General features: G+C 38.8%; 1 protein-coding gene across 1 annotated transcript in view; it reads left to right on the top strand.

Moving 5' to 3' along the window:
* The first annotated feature begins 990 nt into the window (after window positions 1-990).
* LOC306877654 (paired amphipathic helix protein Sin3a-like) overlaps window positions 991-24,144 on the top strand; it is a 29,289-nt gene continuing 6,135 nt past the window's right edge. The window contains exons 1-18 of the mRNA XM_079429550.1: window positions 991-1,195; window positions 3,071-3,278; window positions 3,984-4,151; window positions 4,235-4,341; window positions 11,165-11,456; window positions 11,539-11,790; window positions 14,149-14,301; window positions 14,393-14,548; window positions 14,663-14,749; window positions 14,879-14,997; window positions 15,156-15,366; window positions 16,231-16,347; window positions 16,462-16,700; window positions 19,246-19,429; window positions 19,524-20,094; window positions 20,404-20,573; window positions 20,662-20,835; window positions 22,989-23,081. Of these exons, the coding sequence (XP_079285676.1) occupies window positions 3,102-3,278; window positions 3,984-4,151; window positions 4,235-4,341; window positions 11,165-11,456; window positions 11,539-11,790; window positions 14,149-14,301; window positions 14,393-14,548; window positions 14,663-14,749; window positions 14,879-14,997; window positions 15,156-15,366; window positions 16,231-16,347; window positions 16,462-16,700; window positions 19,246-19,429; window positions 19,524-20,094; window positions 20,404-20,573; window positions 20,662-20,835; window positions 22,989-23,081 (3,270 nt within the window). The 5' untranslated portion in view covers window positions 991-1,195; window positions 3,071-3,101. The remainder of the gene's footprint in view (window positions 1,196-3,070; window positions 3,279-3,983; window positions 4,152-4,234; window positions 4,342-11,164; window positions 11,457-11,538; window positions 11,791-14,148; window positions 14,302-14,392; window positions 14,549-14,662; window positions 14,750-14,878; window positions 14,998-15,155; window positions 15,367-16,230; window positions 16,348-16,461; window positions 16,701-19,245; window positions 19,430-19,523; window positions 20,095-20,403; window positions 20,574-20,661; window positions 20,836-22,988; window positions 23,082-24,144) is intronic.

The raw sequence follows: 24,144 nt of genomic DNA, 5'->3' as shown, positions 1-24,144 counted from the left end.
GTTAATCTCGTGCTAACTAGGAATTACTGAAGTGTCAGTCTGGATCCAACCCTTAAATGATCTGAGATGACCAAACACCTGAGAAGAGATGATGCCAACCCCTCCGAGGACCTGCCAATGCTCAGACAACATACAGAATTACCAGATGTGAAGAGCTATTTAACAGGTCACCCATCTGACTTCTCGGCCCTTGTTGAAGTATGATGTTAAGTTTTTAAATCACTGAACGTATTTCTTGCATACTACATGGCAGTATTGGGAAGGTTACTTTGGAAATGTAATGGGTTACAGATTACAAGTTATCCTATTTCAAATGTTATAAGTAGTGCAACTATTTTAATTACTTTATTAAAGTAATTTTATTATATTTCTAAAGTTCTAATGAATGTTTTCAACTGTTAATCATTTTGAAACATTTAAACCAGGCAGGGTTAACCTTACAGTAGTACTCAACACTGAGTTACTGTCAGACTTTCAAAATCCTTCATGACTTTAATTAAGATTATTTAATTTTAAAGCACAGACACCACGCACTGTCTTTGTAATAGTTAACATTTTCATATGTAACTGTAATTTAATTAAAAAAAATTCTCAGAAACAGTAACAGATAATAGTTACATTGATATTGTAATTAAATTCCGTGATTCCGTAACATATAACTAGTTACTCCAAAACACTGCTACATAGTAGTGAAGAATGCAGTTGCAAGGAACCATAACCACTGTAACCTGCAAAAGAAATCACTGAATGTATCAGCCAGCAGATCAGTATGAATCTTTAGTGAACGGATTCAAAAGAATCGAGTCCCTAAAATGAATCAAATCCTCCATTACTATTCCTTTTGTCAGAGGAGGCGGGAGGATAAATCCTGCAGAAACCTGATATATTCGAATTTCACCGGCGCTCCACCAATCGCTGTTCTCGGTTGGAGTTTGTTGGTACCGCCTCCTCCAAGACCACGCCCCCGATAAGAGAGGATCCTCCTGCTGAGGTTGTTTTCCCATGTTAGCCAATTAGCAACCTAGCATGCAATTTGAGGTCTGGCGCCTTTGACTGAATGGTGCTTACGTGTATTTTAATTTGCCATTGAAATCCGAACCTTACACGATTCAACGTTTGAGAGCGCTGTTACCAGGCTTCATAGGCTTTGATTTCTCGGCGGAGCAGAAAGAAGTGATCCGGTGTCTGTTGCGGGGTGAGTTGGCTCTGGGTGCTAGCGGACGCTCGCTAGCTGTCGTCGTCGCAGTGCTTCATTCAGGCTAAAAGTAGCTAACTCTCACAGATAATGACACTTAAACCGCTATCCTCTCCAAATGGCCAGTAATTCACCCGAGTGACGAGAAATGCAAAATTAGCGACATTAAATCATGTTTTTTTGAAGTGATGCATGTCAAGCTAGTGATTATATAAGAGTATTTGTCGAGGCGCTAGCTAGCTGCACTTAGCCTGAATGGCTACACAAGGTTTTTAAGCTCTGCTCTGATGATCAGCTGCTCATCCTGAAGGTCTAACTATAATTCACTGCCTTTGACCTGTCAGAAATCACTACTGGCTTAATGGTGTCTTCTGAACTACCGTATAACAGTGCTGCTTTGATCACTGAGCAGTTGTGTGTTTACCGATAGAAACCATTCAGTAGGACTTCCTGATTTGTAGCTAGAAACAGTTGGCAACATTGAGCGCTAACCAAACTGCCTTCTCGCATGTTCTCGTTGTTTGGTGGGTTATTGGATGTTATTTGCCGTTTTTGATCGATTAGGGAAGCGATAGTGTTTTATTTTGGTGTGATGATCAGTTTGTGTTGATCTGAACTCTGCATCGGACAGAGGCGGTTACTGCTCGCCGCCTCTTTTTACGCCTCGTAGAGGTTCAAGAAGGTTTACTGGTTTGATCAAGCGCGTTTTGATATCCAGGACACTAGTAAACATGCATACGTACATATTTAAATGCATAATGACTTGCCTGTATCCGAGCATGTTTTACGATGCATTACAGTTTGTTGTGAAGTGTGTGGGTCATATAGTCTCAGGCCTGACACACACACATTCAGATGATGCGAAGCTGTCCGTTTGGATAAAACAGGCTTTCGCCATTCAAATAAACGTGAGACAGCACACATGCCCTAGCATGTTTTCTTACAGTGTAACTGTCTACACACCACTCTCCGCCTACACAGGGTCATAGAAAACTTAACATTGTTTAAAGTTTGTCGCAGTCTCACGTGAGTAATGGCAACGCTCATAACATCGCGGTATCTGTTATCAGATCTGCGCTAAATATGGGGAAAAAAATAATGGACAGTTTAAAACCAAGTCGATCAGACCTCGAGAGAGCGTCATTATTTGGCAGTCGAGTGCATCTGACAGGTGTCACTATAACTTTACACGAAGCTATAAAGTGGAGCTCCTTGAAAAACGTTGCGTTTTTCAAGACAATGTGGGGCTTAAACGCTTTCTGGTTATTATGCATCAATAAACGGTACTAAAAAATTATTTGTAGACAACAAATGATAAAAAAGTTTTTGGACACGCCTGTAGTTGTAAGGAATGAAAAAGCCTTATTCATCAAAAAAAAAAAAAAAGTATATCCATTATTTATGCATTCATTGTTGACACATTTTGGAATATTAGTGAAGTCATTGAAATGAATGAAATTGCACACATGGAAGTTTGAAAATCGTCCAGTGACAAAATAGTGAACACATTAAAACTATCCTGTTTTAGAGTCTGCATAGTAACACTCTGGGCTTTTCTCAACCAAACTTCATGAAGTGCCACCTGACACTTTGTTTGATTTCACGGTCCAGTCCAATTCACATATTAAAATACTTCTTATTAGTTTTGTCGATTTATATGTGACTACATGTATTTGTCTACAAAACTAATTCCTTTAGATAATGTTTTTGTTTTTTAAAGGAATAGTTAACCCAGACTTTGGTATTTTGTTGTTCCAAACTGTTTAAGATCATTAGAAACATGAATTCAGTCAAGTGTGTCTAACTTTTTGTCTGGTAGTGAATGTATATTTAGCGGTAACTTTCATATGAATATTTGCTGTTTGTTTGTTGTAGATTCCGCCGCAGTGAGGAGCATGAGTACACAATGAAGCGGCGCTTGGAGGATCAGGACACGGTGATCGGCTCTCAGCGGCGGCTCCCCGGGGGTGTGGACAGCTTTCAGCACCGCGTCCTCAACTCTGCCTCCTCCCTTTACGAGACTGCACCAGACAACATGCAGCCATCGTCCAGCATGCAGTACTCTGTCTCACAGACCTATCAGGTACAAAAGTCATCAACAGTTTTGCATTATTTTGGTAAATATATCTTCATGTTTTTATGTATTAAATATTATAAAAAAACATAAATATAAAATAATAGAGCGTTAACTTTATTTACAGAATATGAATGTACTATATACACAGAATATATATAATACATACTATATACACCCATTTTTATATATTATATATACTATTATATATACTCACTTTATCTGATATGTGTTGTGCTCAGAGCAAACATCTGCATGTTTCATGAACATTATGAAAATAAATCATGTTTTGTAGGCAAAAAAGGTTGATATTATGTCAGGTGTTCTAACAATTTTGGCCACCGCTGTATGTGTGTGTTTTCGAGTTACACTGTGCTTTTTAAAGATTTAACTGGCAAGACATTGTGGCGTATGAGTGCAGCTTCTGTAAAGAAATAGAAAAATCACTTATCCAGTAATTATGAATGACTGGAAACCTTGCTATGAGTGTGTGTGTGGTTTTTTGTTGTTGTTGTTTTTTTCTTTCATAAAGTGTTCCTTTGGCCCAAAAGCTGACAAATTAGGCAAAACTATGTGCATTTCATTTATTTAAAGCACATTCTAGGATATCTTGAAATTTGTAAGAATGAGAATTCATCAGTGTTAAAAGGAAATGACATTTCATTTTATGTAAGCAGGCCTGATAAATAACCATTTCTCCTTCTGCTCTAACAGTTGTCAATGGCCCAGAGTTCTGGTGGACATGGACATACCAGCAATTCAGCTGTGCACAGTGGGCCTTATCACCATGGGCCAGCTGTCCAGCCTGTGGGCCAGGGTCACTCTCATCCTACCCCTGCCCCTGCCCCAACACTGGGTCAGCAGCAGTTTCAAAGACTCAAGGTAAGAGATCTGTTTAGAAGAGCGTGGGAATTATGTGTTAGTTGAGATGGATTGCTGGAGAGCTAAGATGTATGTAATTTCAGGTTGAAGATGCTCTTTCCTATTTGGATCAAGTTAAGCTTCAGTTTGGCAATCAGCCGCAGGTCTACAATGACTTCCTGGATATCATGAAGGAGTTCAAGTCTCAAAGGTCAGTTTGAGAATATTTTTTTGTTCTTGGGGCTTGTTTTGTTTCTGCTCCTTCTAGTTCGGTCTAGCTCCACATCTCGAATGGGTTGGTCTAGTTTTGGTGAGCGCCCTTGGGACTTTATCTCCTCGACCAAGGAGGCTGAGAGACACTTAACCTGTCTTTGTATGTGCTTGTGGCTGCTTTTGTGCTCTGACCCCTCTTTTAGTGACCGTGAAAGAGGAGATGAATTGTTTGTGCCAGTAGGCCAAGCACTGAATAGAGTAATTCTATTTCTATTTATTTTGAAAGAACAGTTATCATACCTGTGTACAGTATTATATTTATTTTCTTTTCAAATTCATTTTTGATTCACCTTGAGTGTGAGAACCAACAAAGCACAACAGTTTTTGAGACAGTGATGAGAAACTGTGTAGAGCTGTGGCCCTCCAGGAATTGAGTACGGCACAACTGCGCCATGCACTTCTCATCCGTGCTTGTTTACATCAGAGTGTGCACATGTCTTTCACGCAGCATACCGCAGTGTTCTAGATTGTGACCAGTTGATGGGAAAAATATTCTTAAAATGCATTCAAAAAATCTGAATGATTTGTAATAAATAATTATTCATGGTATTTTGAATTGCCCACGATAACAATATTGTGCATATTCATTACCATGATATATCACATTACCAAATATTGGCACATGTCTACTGAAGACATGTTATAAAGACTGTGAGCTATGTAGTACTAAATTGTGGAGTTAGACCATTAAACCGTTTTTCACAATTTTTTTTTTTTGGGAGGGCCTGAAATCACGTCTCGATGACACAATGGAGCCACTGAGCATGGCCCCTCCTCTAATACTATAATTAACTGGAGCGTATTAGCACCAGTGGTTCGCCCGCTCAGTTGCGAGTTACTGTTATTACTGTTAGTTACTACAGCCTACAGTTTGCTAGCTAGCTGTGCCTTCATCATATAAATGTTTATTATAAACGTATGGCTGTGTAAATCCAGTTGCGCTACTAGAGGGAGTCTGCATTCAGGTTGTAGCGGTTTTTGAAATTTGAGAGAGGTGGCAACTTTCCCGCAAGTGGGTGTGGTTTCCGTGCAGACAGTGGACATAATGCGGAATGTCACGGAATTTGTCAAAGCTTGGATGAATTAATCAAAAGTAGGTCATTTCACAACCCTCTACATCGCATAAGCGACTAAATCTTCACTCTAGGCGACTAAATGACTAATATTAGCCACTGGCTAATATATGAAGGTAAAATGACGTCAAAAAGATTTGCATGTGCAGGGTAAGATTTGTGAAAGTGCACATAAGATAGCAAGCGTAAATTAATTTTGCATGCGCAAGAAAAGATTTGTAAAAGCGTAAATCGCATTTCAAGCGTAATAAAAAAAGATTTGCAGAATTTTACTGATTTTTGTAAGTGCAATTCATGTATTGTGAAACTGCAACTTCATGCTAAGGCAAAATAAATATGATCTGTATTCTTCTGACTTCCATTTTTCCGCACTTACACTTTTGGCTCTGTTGTTTCGCCCAAATACAGCCAAAAGTATTGCAAGCCTATGCGCAGCGTTTTGCAAGCGAAAACAACCGTATCAAGAGCTGCAATACAGATTGACCGCGTAAAACCAATATGTGTGTGGAGAAAAAATCATTGCAACTGTCTAAATGATTTCTTGTGTGTAGGGCAAAATGTTCCCCAAATAACCCGCTATTTACATCTGCGTCTTTGCGCTTGCAGTTTTGGCACGATTCTCTCATTGATTTCAGATTTGCAAGCGAGAGTGGAAGGCGGGACCTTCTTCTCGCAGCCAATCAAATGAGGCTCTCCCTGACTCTCAATTTACTCTTATCTGATTGGTTCAGTAAAAACTCCATATGTGAGAACACATCTTTATCTTTATTTGACTCAGCGTCATTCTTATTGTGGGGATGGTATTTTTAATGCACAGATACATATTAAAAAAATAAATTAATACAATAAAATAATAAAACAAAAAAGCATTTGCAATAAAACAAAAAAGCATTTGCCTCATTTGATTTGCTGCGAGAAGGTCCCGCCTTCAACTCGTGCTTCAACTCGATTACATTTTTTAATCGATTGACAGCACTAATATAACACCTTTATACTACTACTACAAAAAGTAAAACTTTTATTTAAAGGGCACCTATTATGCAAAATCCACTTTTACATGGTGTTTGGACATAAATGTGTGTTGGCACTGTGTGAACACAACCACCCTACAATGATTCAAAACCCACCTGCTCCTCAGTTTTTGATCCCCTTTAAACCAAATCAGTCTCACTAGGCCTGCCGTTTTGATTCTCTATGCAATGTGACATCACCTTGCGTAGGGCCAGGCCACGGGCCAGGGTTTGATTGACAGCCCTGCATTGCTATAGTTTGTAAACTGTGGTTGTAAACTGTTCTTCATTTTCTCCGTGCTCGAGCAGCTGTAATGTCAACAATGTTTTGTAAGCAATCCTGGTGCTCTGTTTGGATATAAGACTGAACATAACAGTCTTCATTTTCTCCCAACATCTGAGACACTGTGGACGTAGTGGCTTACTTCTATTTTTCAAGGTAATGCGCCTCAAAATCTACCTAAAATACGTTTATTGCTCCAGACTCCTTTGTGAATCATGTCGTTATAGTGCTTAGCATTTTAACCGTGTTTGTGCGCGTACATTATCAAAGTATTTTAATTGATCAGCACCGCACTTGTGAGATTATTTAGCGCGTGCTGTTCGTTCAGTAGTACGGTCACGCGGCGTGAGCTCTGTAACATCGTCCAATGTTCGTCCAACACTTTGTGTTTTTGGCTTCCCATATGTTCGGTAGAACTCCAGTTCTCTCACTCCGTCATGTTGCTTCTACCGACTTTATTGCAGTCGGTATGCAATGCAGAGAGACGTATACGCGACGCCCTTTTCTGCAGATGGGGCAGGAACATGCTGCTCATTTGCATTTAAAGTACACTCCAAAACAGCTTTTAGCTTTTTTTTTTTTTTAGACACACCCCAAAAATGACATTTTCTAGTTGTTATAATAAATGATCCGTGAGGTATTTGGGGCTGAAACTTCATAGACACATTCTGGGGACACCAAAGACCAATATTACATCTTGATAACATAATAGTTGCCCTTTAAAAGACTAATCGCACAATAGGCCATTTCGTCCATGTTTTAATTTTAATGGTAAACCCAGGGATCAACACTAAGGATTTTTTCTACTGGCCCGGTCGAGCCAGTGGTTCAAATTTTTACTTGCCCTGCCAACATTTTCACTGGCCCTGACACACAAAAAAAAAAAATATTGGTTGTTGTCATTGTTTTTGATCTCTATTATAATAAATAAGCTTATGGCACCCAATATTTTAGATACCAAATAAATTTTACAATTCTCTTTCATTTTTGATACCACAGCAAAAATCACTAGCCAGAAATAAACATAAATATAAAGTTTAAACATTATTAAAAGTATATAGCACAAGCAATAGCACAAATTAACATAGGCCTATAGCACAAATATAGAAATGAAATGATGCTTGAGGTTATGTTTGTAGATGTTCGGGTACAGAAATGGAAAAATCACATATTAAATAACATTTGCACATTCTTCACTCTTTGTTGCACCTTGATTTTCATAGCCATTTGAAATTAAGAGACAGCCACTGCATTTTAATCATATGCAAAAAAACAAAAAAAAAAACACATGCAGGGTTTGATTTATATTAGACTGTATAATTTCAAAATCTGAAGCAAAAACAGAATGACCTGATTTTAGCTTTGTGAAATTATGCCACAAAACATCTGCATGCATGACTCAGAAACATCAGGCGGGCTGAATGAGACGCTATTTCACTCTCTGCCAGCAGGTGGCGCTTATACAACAACTCCTTGGTTACCACTGTAAACAGCAGCACTGCGCATATTAACACTAATTTAAATGCATTATACGGAGACAAAATGAAAAGAAAACGCCATGTAAACTCAGAAACACATTCATATAAAATTCAATATTTGGATTTTCTTCCTATATTTCGCGCATCGTGTGAACAGTGATCTTGATCTGACTGCTACTATTTGTTTCCTCTTTGCGTTCGTCTCCGGCGTCTCTGTTAACGGCCGTTTACAGACTAATTATAATAATAACGTAACATTTCTACACAAATGGCATTTGGAAAATGATTGCAGTGCAATTTGTGTGCAAGCACGGGACAGAAATAGTCTGAAATGAAACAAAATATGTCCGGTCGATCGGTGCATATGTACTCCAGTGTATAAATTAGACTAATCATTGTTAAAGCTACAAAAGCCATATTCGCACGGGATTAGTATTACCTGGTGACCTCTAGTCATTTGTAATAATTGCGGAGGTTGTCTGTGATTTTAATCCCGTGCGAATCGGTCATGTCTGTAATTTGTAAAGTAAAAATTCCCCCGCAAAAGACCTACCATATTTCGCCGAACACCGAGGCCCTGTGATAATATTAGTCCTGTGTGAATCGGCATCTCTGTGATTTGGCCAGCATTTGGCGGGTCGTATATAATTTTTCAAGGTTTTTGTTTCCTGTGCGCCTTTTTATCCATCTTTGGCAAAGAATGGAGCTGCGTTGGAGTGTTTGATAGTATTTTGGGTGCTGTCATATCGCTACACCATACAATTTGCAGAAAGAGAAAGCTGAAACGGTTTAATGACACAGCCCTATCACCCTGCAGCCCAAGACTGGTTGCCCACTGAAGCTAAGCAGGGTTGAGCCTGGTCAGTACCTGGATGGGAGACCTCCGGTGAAAACAAGGTTGCTGTTGGAAGAGGTGTCAGTGAGGCCAGCAGGGGGTGCTCACCCTGTGGTCTGTGTGGGTCCTAATGCCCCGGTATAGTGACGGGGACACTATACTGTCAAAAAGCACCGTCTTTCGGATGAGACGTTAAACCGAGGTCTTGACTCTCTGTGGTCATTAAAAATCCCATGGCACTTCTCGTAAAAGAGTAGGGGTGTAACCCCGGTGTCCTGGCCAAATTCCCTCTACTGGCCTCTATCATGGCCTCCTAATAATCCCCATACACTTGATTGGCTCTATGACTCTCTCTCCTCTCCACCTGTAGCTGGTGTGTGGTGAGCGCACTGGCGCCGTTGTCCTGTGGCTGCCGTCGCATCATCCAAGTGGATGCTGCACACTGGTGGTGGTTGAGGAGAGACCCCCACATGATTGTAAAGTGCTTTGGGTGTACAGCAATACACAATAAAGCGCTATATAAATGCATCATTCATTCATTTAATGTGTTACAAATAAATCAAGCATAAAGCTTGAGATATTATTTTAACCTGGTGAACTGTAAATGACACGGGGCACAAAACTATATTTGTTTCTTTTTTTTTTTATCCATCTGGACCATAGAACGGGACTCTCAAAGTCTTGACATCCGGGTATCCGGAGATAAGTCAGTAATTTTGAGTAAAATCACAGGCTTCGCTTATCCCGTGCGAATGCACCACACGAAATTCAGATGTGGGGGAGTAATTTCAAAATCACGCATGGTCCCCAGATAATACTAATCCCGTGCGAATAGGGTTAAAGTTACTTGCCGAGATGGGGTGTTTTGACATGCTTTTGTATGTATTTGCCCGTTCGGGCGGCTCGCGCGTGTCAGAGATGCGGCTGTCGGTGCGCGCGCTGTTTATACAGAACAGAACACGGTGAGCGAGTACAACTGAATGGAGTTGTCTTCACGCAGAAATGCTTTTTAATCGCTTGATTTTTAAATTAACAAGGCTTTAATTAACACATGCAAATGATAAAATTTCGTGACGACACGGCAGTGGCCCGATCGGGCAAGTGAGTGACAAATACGTCTACTGTCCCGACCGTCTTTCACACTGGCCCCGGGCCATCGGGCAGTCCTTATTGTCAAGCCCTGAGTAAACCCCTTTGTCACCAAAAAAATAAAGAATTTGTTTAATTTTCATTTGATTAAAAGATAAATTAAATAACTGTATTATGCCTTCATTTGATAACCAGAGAAATGTAAATATACAAAAAAAAAAAAAAAAACTTTAATAGGGCTATTGTAAAAATATTTTTTTTTATAAATTCAGTTGTTTTTATGCATTCAAATAATGCTTAAACAGATTTTGGTAACAAATAACGTGAGAAAAAATAAATAATTTCATAGGCCTCTAAAAATTATATTTTTGTTAAACTTTCAATAAATTGATGTGAAATTGTATAAGTTTCTTGATTTTTAATTGATTAGGTATGCTTTTTGATTAATAAAATGTAATTTAACCATTAAAAACAAGTCCAGAAATTCAAACGGGGGAAAAAAAAAGAACAGAATTTGTAAAAAATAAAACTGAATTTGGGAAAAAAATAAAACAGATTTCATAGGGCCTTAAAATAAGCACTATGCACTATCACTATGATAAATAATCACTATATCTAATCAATATGCACATAGATGTAAGAGTCACAAAGCACCATGCATGCCATCGCCGCTGTTGGTTAGATTTTGAATGGCCAGTGAATGGTTCTGTGTTAGTAAATGGAATATTTTGTAATTTTCTGCAATAAATTTCTATTGTATAAAGTATACAAAAACTAAACATAATTATCATGTTAAAATTAAATAATAACATGATTACAAATGTTTTAATGGAGTGGTTTTAATTGCAGATCTTTAATGTTTGGTGTTAAGAATTTAGGAGAAAGGAATATCCATACATTGCTTTTCTTGCAAGCACTTTTATGATCATGTGTTCTTGGACTCAAGGATACTGCAAATCAAATACCATAAACGCACTGTCCTTGTGTTGACAGCATTGATACACCAGGTGTGATCAGCAGAGTCTCTCAGCTCTTCAAGGGCCATCCAGACCTCATCATGGGCTTCAACACCTTCCTGCCTCCTGGCTACAAGATTGAAGTTCAGACCAATGATCTGGTTAATGTGACCACTCCCGGCCAGATCCACCACATCACCCCGCATGGTATTTCTGTTCAAAACCTTCCCATAACACAGCCAGCTCAGCACCAGACCCAAACAGCAGCTCCCACCAGCACTGCAGCCTTGGTCATCCCTAGCCAGCCAACCCCTGCCAAGATCAGCAAGGTAAAACGGAGTTGTTTTGCCCTCTGCACATACTTGGGTTGTACATTTGCAAAGTTGTCTAAATTAATTTTATTTTCCACAGCCAATGCAGTCTCCTGCACTTACCCCTACCAGCCAGCCTAATCCGTCCATTCCCTCGTACGCCTCCCCGCGCTCGCCCTCGGTCCAATCCCACACTCCCATCAGCAGCAGCACTGCCGGCTCAACCCCGCTGCAGAACAACCAGCCTGTGGAGTTCAACCACGCTATCAACTACGTGAACAAAATCAAGAACCGGTTTCAGGGCCAGCCAGAGGTCTACAAATCCTTCTTGGAAATTCTGCACACATACCAGGTGAGAGCTGAGGCACTGAGGACAATATCTGTATGTCAGAATGCTCTGTACCGCTGTGTAGTACAACCAACCTTTTTATTCACCCAAGTACGCTATCAAAAGTTTGGGTCAGTAAGACTAATACCATTACTTTTTATACTGTATTTTAGTTCAGAAACATTTAATAAATCTTACCGACTTCAAATTTTGGAACAGTAGTGTGTAGGGATGCACCGAAATTACAATTCTTGGCCGAAGCCGAAGAAAATGAAACCCTGGTGCCGAAGGCCGAAGTCCAAATACCGAGCATGGTTTTTTCGCGTTTTTTCACCAACATATTTTGCCAGTTTTTTTCACCACTGCATAAATTAAATAGCCAAAATATGCTTTTTACTGTTTTGTCTTGCTTTTCAAAGAAAAAAATCAATAACAAAACAACAATTTAAATATTTACTTAACACAAAACATTTTTTATTCTAGTAGACATTATACCAACAAAGCACAATTTAACTTAAAATTCTACACTAGTAAAATAATATTTTTTAGCCATTTTTGAGACCCCCTTCTTGAATCCGGCTTGTATTTTTTACTGGACAAATAAATGCAGCCTTGAGGAGAAGATACTTCTCTTTGAACATTAGAAAATATTACAGATCCCAATTTGAACATTATGTGTGAATGTTATAATAAATGTATTAGAGCTGTTGTAATTATTATTAGGGCTTTACGATAAATCAAAATGAAATTGCAATCGCGATTAAGCAAAAGCTGCGATGCGCATTTTGTCAGTGAAGCAAGGTTCTGTGATCAACAATAAATCTCCATCCGAAGGCCAGAGGACGCTCTCGTACAGAAACTCCAAATACGCCCCGCAGAATAAATCTATAATGCTAGCTAAATAAACAGAAGATTTAACTGCTTTCATTTGGTGCTTTTCCACTAAATGGTACAGCACGGTACGGTTCAGTACGGCTCACTTTTGGGGGGTTTTCCACTGGGTACAGTACCTGGCACTTTTTTTTAGTACCACCTCGGCCGAGGTTTCCAAGCGAGCCGTACCATTACCAAAACATGATGTGTAAACTCTGCTGATCACTGATTGGCCAGAGAAAATCGTCACTGCCTGTGTCATTGAACTTGCGGCACGAGACACAACAGACCTGCTAGATTCAAATCAGCACAGCCAGCGAAGGATCGAACGCAACTGTTTTGAATGAGTGCACCTTACTTTTAACAACCAAAAAATGTTTCGTTGTCTGTTGAGGAAGTGTAGACTGTCCTCTTGTTGATAGCCAAGGAGCGGATCCAGCGAGAGCTTGTTGGAGCGATGAGGAATGAAAAAGATTTTCAGGAGTCACGGCAGTAGAGGCGCCGCAACTATAACGACACGTGAATAATCCTGCCCACTCTAAAACGATACTAAACTGCAGTGTAGACGCAAACCGAGCCGAACTGTGCCATGCTGAACCGTGCCGAGTCGCCAATTGATTCAACGTGAATAATAACCACACAACGACGACAATATATGGCTTATCTTACTGGTTCTTCATTTTATAATTTTCCTAATAATAATGTATATAATCATTTATCACTGCTTGGAATACTATGAAATATGTTGCATGTCTTATTCTGTGTAAGAAGCCACATCATCTAACAGAAGGATTTATTTCAAACACTCGACTGACGTTTCACAGAGAAGCTACGCAAACAGCTGTCATGATCGCAGAACATCTGCGATAATGAATGCGATATTGTGTAGCTTGTCAGTGAATTATGGCTCTGTGTAGTAAATGCTGCTCAATCTGAAAGCACGTGCTGGAGAGTTACTACTGATTACAGAACCGGCTTTACTGACAAAATGCACATGACGATCGTCTTTGATTAATCATGCAGCCCTTATTATTATTATCATTATTATTGTCTTTTTTATTTTATTTTACAGAACAGCATTAAAATGACAATACTAACATTTATGAATGTTGATGGAGTTCTTGCTTTTTCTCAGCGTTTATTTTGGCAGAAACCCACAGGAAAAGTGCTTCTTTTTGTTGACAACCGTAGATTTATAAATGATGTTTGTCGCACGTATCACATAGTCGCATGCCTTTTAAAAAAACTCCTAAAAATGTTACTGAGCAACTGACTTTGCGTCTTTCTCAGACAGTTTTAAATGCTTCCACACTGCCGATGTGGTTGCTGCATTAGTGTGCACGTCTTTGATTGCGTCACATTATTATTCGGTACGATTTATTCAGCTTTTTTGCTATTTTCAGCCAAACAATTTCAGTTACCAAACATTCGGTGCATCCCTAGTAGTGTGTGTTTACAGCCCTTAATGCTGCATGCTTACTGTAAACTCCTGTTTTGTTTGTTGTATAGAAGGAGCAGCGTAATGCTAAGGAGGCAGGGGGAAACTACACACCCACTCTCACAGAGCAGCAGGTGTATGCTCAGGTGGCCCAGCTCTTTAAGAACCAAGAGGACCTTCTTTCAGAATTCGGCCAGTTCCTGCCAGATGCTAACAGTTCAGTGGTAGGTTTTGAGATCTGTTCTGTTTGAGATCTGTGGTAATATCTAAAAATCATGGAGCTGAACTCACTTTGCTTTTTTCTCTTGTCTTCAGTTATTGAGTAAGACTACAGCTGAGAAGGCTGAATCTGTGCGTATTGATCATGGGGTGACCGTAAAGAGACCCCAACTGAACAGTAAGCAGAGGTTTAATCAGAATGGCTGTCAAATCCGCAGACACCCGGGGCCACCCACTACGCCCCCTGTCAAGGTAATTTTGAGTAAAACTTTAAATAAAAAAAATTGCTAGGTTTTTTTTTTTTTTTTTTTTTTTTTTTTTTTTTTTACAACCAGCATTATTCATCCTCTTTTAACTCTTCAACAGAAAAAGCTAAAATTTATGGGAAAAGACCATTCTATGGCTGAAGCCAGCAAACTTGGAATTGGTGCTGAATCTCTCTTTTTTGAAAAGGTGATTGTTTTTAATATAGACTTGCAGTAATTACAATGGAATGCAAAAATAACTGCATGAAGTTGGCACAGTAAATATTACAAGGATTATAGTGAGTTATGTGGCTTATACACTGTGTTCCCTTTTCAGGTGCGGAAAGCTCTGCGGAGTTCAGAGGCTTACGACAATTTCTTACGCTGTTTGGTCATCTTCAATCAAGAAGTAATCTCACGGGCTGAACTTGTGCAGCTGGTCTTACCATTTTTGGGGTGAGTGGAATTCAATTTAATTTCATATTGACATACTTTCAGTCTGATTTAAAGACTTTTATGTAGCCATTATTTCATTTAATTATAAATCAGGAATCAATAAAACTATTAGTTACATTAGTTCTGACATTTTTGCTATTGCTTTTTGTGATTATCAGGAAATTCCCTGAGCTTTTTACATGGTTCAAGAACTTCCTCGGCTATAGAGAGTGTGCCCATATTGAGAGCTTTCCCAAAGAGCGAGCCACTGAAGGCATTGCAATGGAAATTGATTATGCGTCCTGCAAAAGATTGGGCTCAAGTTACAGAGCCCTTCCCAAGAGCTTCCAGCAGCCTCGATGTACAGGCAGGACTCCACTGTGCAAGGAGGTGAGTTCACCATCCTTTCACACCTAGTACAACTTTAATTGATTTATTTTGCACACTTAACACTCAAGCTAAAGATTTTGCAGTTGCTGATGGTTGATGGTATAGTGGTACTATGGGGTACACATTTTATTAGGGTGTGATGTTTTTACACAATTTCAGCTCTTTGAATTTAGTTTTCAGTTGTTAGGAATTATGTTGTAGAGAGAGTTTTGTTTCTGTTTTTCATTGATTAATATAGTGTTATTAAAGAATGACTGATGACTCATTTGGCACTGATATTAATTCTGTTACAAGAAGACACCATGCTAAAGCAGATTAATGAAATCAAATAGGGAATAGTAGCAAAGGTACTAATGTACTGGTATACTAATATACTGGCTTTGATGATAATTGTGATATTTAAAAAATGAAATATTTATATAATGTTAAAGGGATAGTTGACCCAAAAAAGAAAATCATGTCATCATTGAATCATCCTGTAGTTGTTCCACACCTGTATGATTTTCTTTCTTCTGTTGAACACAAAAGAAGAGATTTTGAAGAATGTTGATAACCAAACATTTGCTGACAGCCATTGACTTCCATAGTATCCATAGTACCTCAATGGTTTTGGGTCAACTATCCCTTTAATGCTATGCATACAATAATACTGTACGTAATCCATCAGGTTGACAGTCCAACATAGTATTGTACTTTCCGTCACAAAACAGAAAAAAAATATGCAATTGTAGCTGCTTTTTCTGCAAAAAAAAGCATGTTGGATTTTTCTCAACCAAAAAAAAAAAATTAGTTTGGCTCACAATAATCATGTAGTGAAAATCTAATGTTGTGTCAGACCTATGCTAATGTTTAATAATTTTTCAGGTGTTAAATGATACATGGGTGTCATTTCCATCCTGGTCTGAGGACTCAACCTTCGTCAGCTCCAAAAAGACCCAGTATGAAGAGCATATATATAGATGTGAAGATGAGCGCTTTGAGGTAAGCAAAAAAGAGATCACATGTTTCTATTATTTTAGTTTACCAAAGCTTCATTGTCGTCTGTAAAATAGGATATTCAGTTCAGTGTTTGATCAAACATGTCATGTCTTGCAGCTTGATGTAGTTCTGGAGACAAACCTCGCCACTATCCGTGTTCTGGAGGCTGTTCAAAAGAGGCTCTCACGCATGTCTGCTGAGGAACAGGCCAAGTTCCGGCTGGACAACACCATTGGAGGCTCCTCTGAGGTCATCCACCGTAAAGCTATTGAGAGGATATATGGTGATAAAGCTCCAGACATCATAGATGGACTTAAGACGAACCCTGCTGTCTCTGTACCGATTGTACTCAAAAGGTCAGCATAAATGTTATTGTCTGAAGGTGACTCCTTCCTAGCAAACATAAAACTGTAAAAATGTCATGCACTGTGGTGAGAAAAGGCTCTTTCTTTGAAAGAGGACAGATTGGCCAGTTTTTAAAACTTTTTTTTTTTTTTTATTCTTTGTAGTACAATTTAAATTGCATAGAACATTATGGAAATTATTCAAAAGCATATAGGGCTGCACAGTTTTTTAAATTAATATCAAAATTGTTATTTGGCCTAATGCAATTTTTAAAATATAAACTTCTCCAGGTTCACTTTCAGGGTTTCTGTGGGTCCTTAAGTCTTAAAGTTAGTTGGGCCACAAAAAGTCTCATGGTACAAGAAAGTCTTAATTATGATTTCAAGATTTCTTAAAGATTCGGTGACGGAAAGAAAATTTCAGAACTTCAAAATACTTTTTGAGGACCCGCAGATAATAAATGTGCATTTTCAGTCAGCTGTCTGCTGTTTTTGTTCAGACCATTGTGAAAATCGACCCATATTTTTACGCAGCGAACACTGGATCGACAAGAAACGAATACATTATACAAATCTAAACCATCGAGACACTAAGCTATATATTTATATGTTAGGCTATTTGATTAATATAATGATTGATAATTGTTTAAATTAATATAGTAATTGATACTAGGGCTCCACGATTAATTGTCATGCACATCTCGTCAGTAAAGCCGGTTCTGTGATTAGTAGTAAATCTCCATCACCTGTTTTCAGATGGAGCAGCATTTACTACACAGAGCCATAGTTCTCTTGACAAGCTATCGCAGACGATATAATCGTACGATTATGAATTCGAAGAAATGGTTTGCGATAAAGACAGCTGTTTGTGTAGCTTCTCTGTGAACTATGGCTCTGTGTAGTAAATGCTGCTCCATCTGAAAGCACGTGAAAGCACCACATTTAATAACATGTTTTTACTCCAAACTCACTTCATAACGTCAACCGAGTGTTTGAAATAAATCATTCTGTGAGATGATGCGGCTTCTTGCACAGAATAAGGAACGCAACATATTTCACAGTATTCCAAGCAGTGATAAAGGCAATGTCGATTAGCATTGCATTATAGATATACTTATTATAATGAAAATTATAATAATAAGAAACCATATATTGCCGTAGTCGTGTGTTTATTAGCCACGTTGAATCAATGAAAGCGTTTAAATCTGATTATTCAGCTGCAGCCATTTCCTGGATTTCTTCTGCGGAGAGTATTTTGAGTTTTCATGCGAGAGCGCCCTCTGGCCTTTACTGATTTACTGCTGATCGCAGAACCGTGCTTCAATGAAAAATTAGTCTCCGCCTCAGATGACACGCCCACAGAACGCTGGCTAAACGTCTAATGTATATGGAACACAAAAGTGGAAAAACTTCAGGAGTTTCAAAGTCATCCTCTGATTTGTTTAATTATGAAGGATTTCCGGGAGATGTGTGTTGCATTCTTTAACGTTCCACCTGGAAACAAAGATGCTGTTACACCAAACCCCCTCACGTGTTTTCAACTGTGATGACAAATGCTTATCAGGATCAACTAAACGCTGGATTTAAAAAAAATAAGTGAAATATTTAAATTTTGCGGCATAGAATCTTTAAAATATGTGCAAGAGTTTTACACACCGGCCCGTTATTGTGGCGACATTTCCACGCCCCGAAACGTGACGCTGAATGAAATGAATTATGATTGGTTGTTTGACAAGTCGGTCAAACATGGGTGGTCCTTGGCCATTGAAAGCTGCCACAGATTCCAGCCGTCAGTCTGAAGGTCTGGCTACGCGAGACTAATGAAAGATACGCATGACAATCTCAGTTTCTGTCTAATCCCAATTTCATTTCGATTTATCGTGCAGCCCTAATTGATACTTTTGACATTTTAAAGGTTGAATTGTGAAGTTTATCATTTTTTTTTTTACTTTTGTTTTTGTGAAAACCTGTATCTGAACTGTAAATCATGCTTTTTATGGTCATCCTACCATGTATTTTATGGTATGTTACCGTAAATATTGTCCTACCATGCTCATATGGAAATAATTTTATTTGTGCAGGTCCTAAAAAGGTCTTAAATTTGATTTGTAAAAGTCTGCAGATACCCTGACTTTATTTGAAGGAAGAACTGATGGCTACAACAATATTTTAGTTTCTGACCACAGTAAAAACTAGAGACTTTAATGTGAATGCAAAGAGAACCATATTATGTCTCGTATTTGGGTCAACTAAAGGACATCTGAAAGGACATCTGAAACATGTTTTCACACCTTGTTAAACATTGAATGTGTGATTTCGATGTGATTTTTATGGCTCTTTTTATTTAATCACTAATATCTAAACACCCTATGTTAAATTACAAAAAAACAAATGCAGTCCTAGTAGCCAAGTAATTTACCATATTATTGCTATCCAGTAGCATCATTGTGTTTTCTAATAATCTCGAATACTTTTTTTCGGAAAGAGAGAGAGCTCTATCTTAAACGGTTCTCATTTCAGGTTTTCTTCACAGAATTCATTATGTTTGTCTTCTTAGGCTGAAAACTAAAGAAGAAGAGTGGCGAGAGGCTCAGCGTGGCTTCAATAAGATCTGGAGGGAACAGAATGAGAAGTATTACCTGAAGTCTTTAGATCACCAAGGTATTAACTTCAAACAGAACGACACAAAGGTGTTTCGCTCCAAGATGCTTCTCAATGAAATTGAGACTCTTTATGATGAGGTATGAAACGTTCAAAAAGTGCTTTTTGTATCCAAAAATGAGAGAGATTTTAAATGTTGTCTGGTTGCACATAATGGCCTTTTCATCCACTTAGCGGCAAGAGCAGGCTTCAGAAGACAATGCCGCCCCTCCCTCAGGCCCTCACATGACCCTCATGTACGAGGACAGCCAGTTCCTGGAAGACGCGGCCTCTCTCATCATCCACCACGTCAGGAGGCAGTCCGGCATCCACAAAGACGACAAGTACAAAATCAAACAGATCATATACCATTTCATCCCCGACATGCTGTTTGCCCGACGTGGTGAGCTTTCTGATGTGGAGGAGGAGGAGGAAGAAGAGGAGACTGAACCAGATGAAGACAGGATTAAAAAGCACAATGGGACGACGTCAACAAAGTCTAAGCTTCTCTTCAGCCATACAGCCGCTACCCAGCAGAAGCTGAGTAACTGTGACGATGCCTACAACCTCTTCTATGTCAACAATAACTGGTACATCTTTCTACGGCTGCATCAGATCCTGTGCTCCCGACTGCTACGGATCTACGCACAGGCGGAAAAACAGATAGAGGAAGATTCCAGAGAGAGAGAGTGGGAAAGAAACGTGTTGGGACTGAAAAGAGAGAAGAACGACAGCCCGGCCATCCAGCTGCGTTTGAAGGAACCCAGTAAGTTTCAGATTTCACACTCTTAAGCAGGTAGTCGTTGTGTCTGCACAGTTCACACCAAAGATGAGAACTTGAGTGTGAGACGTCCTGAATTTGTGAAGACAAGTGGATGTTTTATCACCAGTCGCTCTCAAGAGTCTTAACGCATGTTAGAGCTAATGTTATTACTCTCAGATTTAGCTGCAACTCTCAGGGCGCTGTTACCATGGAAACTACTTTAGCAACTCGTAGATTAAGGCTGTAATTTGTTTATTTATAATGCTGTTGTTGGAGATTGATGAATTAAAAATGCCCTGTTTGTTTTTACAGTGGACATCGATGTTGAAGACTACTACTCTGCCTCCTTAGAGATGGTGCGAAACCTCCTGGATGGCAACATGGAGACATCCCAATATGAGGACCAGCTGAGGGAAATGTTTACCATCCATGCCTACATTGCCTTCACCATGGACAAACTCATCCAGAGTATAGTGAGACAGGTAGGGATTTTTTTTTATTTAGATTCAGCGAGCATATTCAGTGTTTCAGAAACTCATCTTACAATTTGATCTTTTTTTTTTCCCACAGCTGCAGCATATAGTAAGCGATGAGATCTGTGTACAGGTGACTGATCTTTACCTTAGCGAGTTTGCCAACAAAGCAACCGGTGGGTCCCTGTCCACCCAAGCTTCTAGAGGAAGTGCCGAATCAGCCTACCACCGCAAAGCTGAGCAGCTGATGTCCGACGAGAACTGTTTTAAGGTATGGCTATCTCTTTTAATTTCCAAAGACACGCTTGCTACTTCTGAAATCGCATACTGACTGAGTAGGTACTACATTTTAATTTGAGCTTATTTTGCGATCGTTTAAAAAATGAAGGTTCTATACACTATGAATATGGGAAGTATGAAATTTGGACATACTACATCCGCCATATTACTGTCAAGTGACTTAATAGCGTTGCTTCACTGCCATTCATAATCCTCTCTCGTGTCCTTGTGGGATAGTAAAGTTTCCATCAAATGCACACTTCAAATTTTCACTGGAAGTAGAAGGTCATCTTGGTACTTTACACCTACTGTTTTTCAAATCCCCTTAATTTGGACATACTACTATTTTGGCGTACTATTTTTCACATACTATAGTGGGGAAGTATTTGATTTCAGATCCAGCAACTGTGTACTTCTCTCTTTATAATGGAATAGGTATGGTATAGATGAAACTACTAAAGATGTCAATTTAAAGCTCAATACTGTAGTTTTTATGCATATTTTAGATGCATATCGTCATCAACTTGTATTGTACACATGTAGCCTGATTTTTTTTTACATGTGCAAACTGAATGTACATGCGCCTTAAGTTTTTTTCACAAGGTGGCAACACTAGCCTAGACCACTGTTTCAAGTCAAAAAAGAAATGGAGGAGACAGAACAACAACTAGAGGGTACTAGAAGTACTAGAGACGGCGGCAACAGGACAACATTAGACAAGGACAAAACTTTGTAGTGTGCATTAAACTTTAATATTTAGTTAGTATGCTTTGAGGTTTCGCATTTGTTTGGATGGATACACTAAACATTTGTGTCAAAACAGAAGCATACTTTGAGCTTAAAGTTTTACACATTTCCTTAAAGACACAATATGTAAGTTTTCGCCGCTAGAGGTTGCATGTTTGAAACAATAATAAAGCCGAATTCATGAATCATGTTCACGGATGAGGTAATGAATTACCTGTACCTTCCACAGTTATTCAAACAGCGAATAAATTATACAGAGAATGCGAGCAAAGAACATTTACATTGTTAAAGCAATTTACAAAAGTGTTGAGGTAGTATCAGTGGTATAACATGGTTCTGTATATATTGTGCCATTCCTGTCAGGTGTGTATCTTTCAATAAAAGTCTGTTTGCAAAGCTTGCAAACAAATAATTCTGTTTGGAGACATTTACATAGTTGAACATAAATAGCTGTTTTCCTAATATTAGGATCCTTTAGTTTTAGTCCAGTGATCCTGTTGTAGTATTTCTTCTGTCTGTATAGCAAATGAGTGGGTGGGGCTTAATAGGCATTGATGAAGTAGTAGGTGTTGATCTGTCTGTGCAGATAGTCTTGAGCTGATGTTTTCATCTCTTATGTAATAAAAACCTGGAAGCAGAAAACAAGTCATTTTGCCGCCTTGGATTCAATATACTTGTGTATGTTCAGTTGTACACACATGCTAAGTGTTCACAACAAAACTGAAGTATACTTTTGGACTTTTATGCTGTGAGTTTTGAGAAAAGCAAAAATAATTAGTTGTATCAGTAGTGTAGTAGAGAGATTATGGTGTGTTAAAAGAAATAAAGTGCTTTTTTTGTACTACAACTGCATTCACAGTTACAAAGTTGAAGTCACAGTAAAGGATGGTTGTATAGGAAATGCTGATTAGACTTCTCTGTTGGTTTTTCAAGCAAACCAATTGACCATTCATCAAGCTATCAGTCAAAGTGGCTTAATCGGCCAAAATCACTGCTTTTTGTTTTAATGACCACATTTTTCAATGTCACACTGTTATCTGCTGCCTCTTTTCACCTTCTCCTCTTTATCTAACTACTTTGTTTAACCACAGTTTCATCTGTGTAGATAGATAACGTATCTATAGTGTCTTTTTTTTCTCAACATTAGGTTACATCCTGTGAATTTATAAGGGAAAATGTACAGCTTAGATTGTATACCTACCTTGCATGTCTCCTTAACTGCTTTTTACAAATGAAAATGTAGTTCAGATTCCATTTAGTCTCTCTATTTATATGAGACCATAGAAGCTGAATGGATAATTATTATAGTTAGTAAAATGCAGTCTACAAATAATTTTAGAGTATGGGTCTGCTACCCATGCATATTTAAACAGGACTTTTTTGTTCTTTTCTTTGCAGTTATTGTTCCAGAAGTCTAAAGGGACTGTGCAGCTGGCCGTGGAGCTGTTGGACACAGAGGAGGAGAACTCCGATGGACCTGTGGATACTGAGGTACATGCCTGAGACTTCGCTAAAGATTTTTGAGTGTTAACCTTTTAATCCAACCTGCACTGCTGGCGAAGTGTTGCGGCAAGATCTTTTGACTCAAGAGATGTTTTGACTTTGTGAGTGGGTTCTTGGGCTGAATAAGCCCAGTGTCAGAATGCTGCGTCACAGTGAAAATTGTTCATCTACGCATAGACCAACAATTACAAAAAAATAGCACAGCAAAATGCAAGAACGCATCCCGTTTCAATCCAAAATCAACTGAAGGCAAAGTAAGTTATTTTAAAGCTCTGATTTAAAATTGTGATGTTAATGCTAATCCTACTTTTTTGTGGGAGAGGCATGGGCCACATAGAATATGACACCAAAACCAGAGTCATTAAACCCACCTGCAATGCACAGCCCAGTTATGCTAACTTCATTATAGCTGTCTCTGCAAATTTAGTACTTGCGCTATTCCGTTGCGTTACTTTCTGTGCTGTGCAATAGGCCTTCTGCTGACTCGTTTCTTGAAGGCTGAGATCCATCCTTCAGAGGAACAGATTTTGTCATTCTGCTGCATCGCTGTTTCCAACAACATCTGCGACATCTGTGCCACCTGATACTGCAAGACTTGTTGAGGGGAAATTACGAAAATGGTGTCGTTTCCTTATTGCTCTTTCCTGTAGCACCTCAGAAGAGAGGTGACAATGTTCATTAACCAGATATTAAGCCACCAGATGTTTCTGACCTGTAAGAACAGCTGGGAACACACTAATGTCTAAATGGCTCAAATATCAGAAAGAAACAATGTGCCATGGCAAGACTTTGCATTGAGCCAGTTCTGCTCAACAGACTATTGTAGGAAGTCTCTTATAAGTCTCTTACTCCTTTCTGGTTTTGATATGGTCTATATATCAGTATTCTGAATATGGACTCCATGATGCTTGCAAGACGACTTCATGCTGTACAGATTATTGCTGTTGATGAATGAATGGTCGAGAGCTGTACTTCTACCAGCATCTGAAAAAAAACCCCACGAAGGTGAACAAAAAACATTTGTCCTGGCAGACTCTATTTGTGCTTGGGA

This window comes from Barbus barbus, assembly GCF_936440315.1.
Source record: "Barbus barbus genome assembly, chromosome: 2".
In the NCBI taxonomy this organism is placed as follows: domain Eukaryota; kingdom Metazoa; phylum Chordata; class Actinopteri; order Cypriniformes; family Cyprinidae; genus Barbus; species Barbus barbus.
This window is presented reverse-complemented; position numbering and strand designations above follow the sequence as displayed.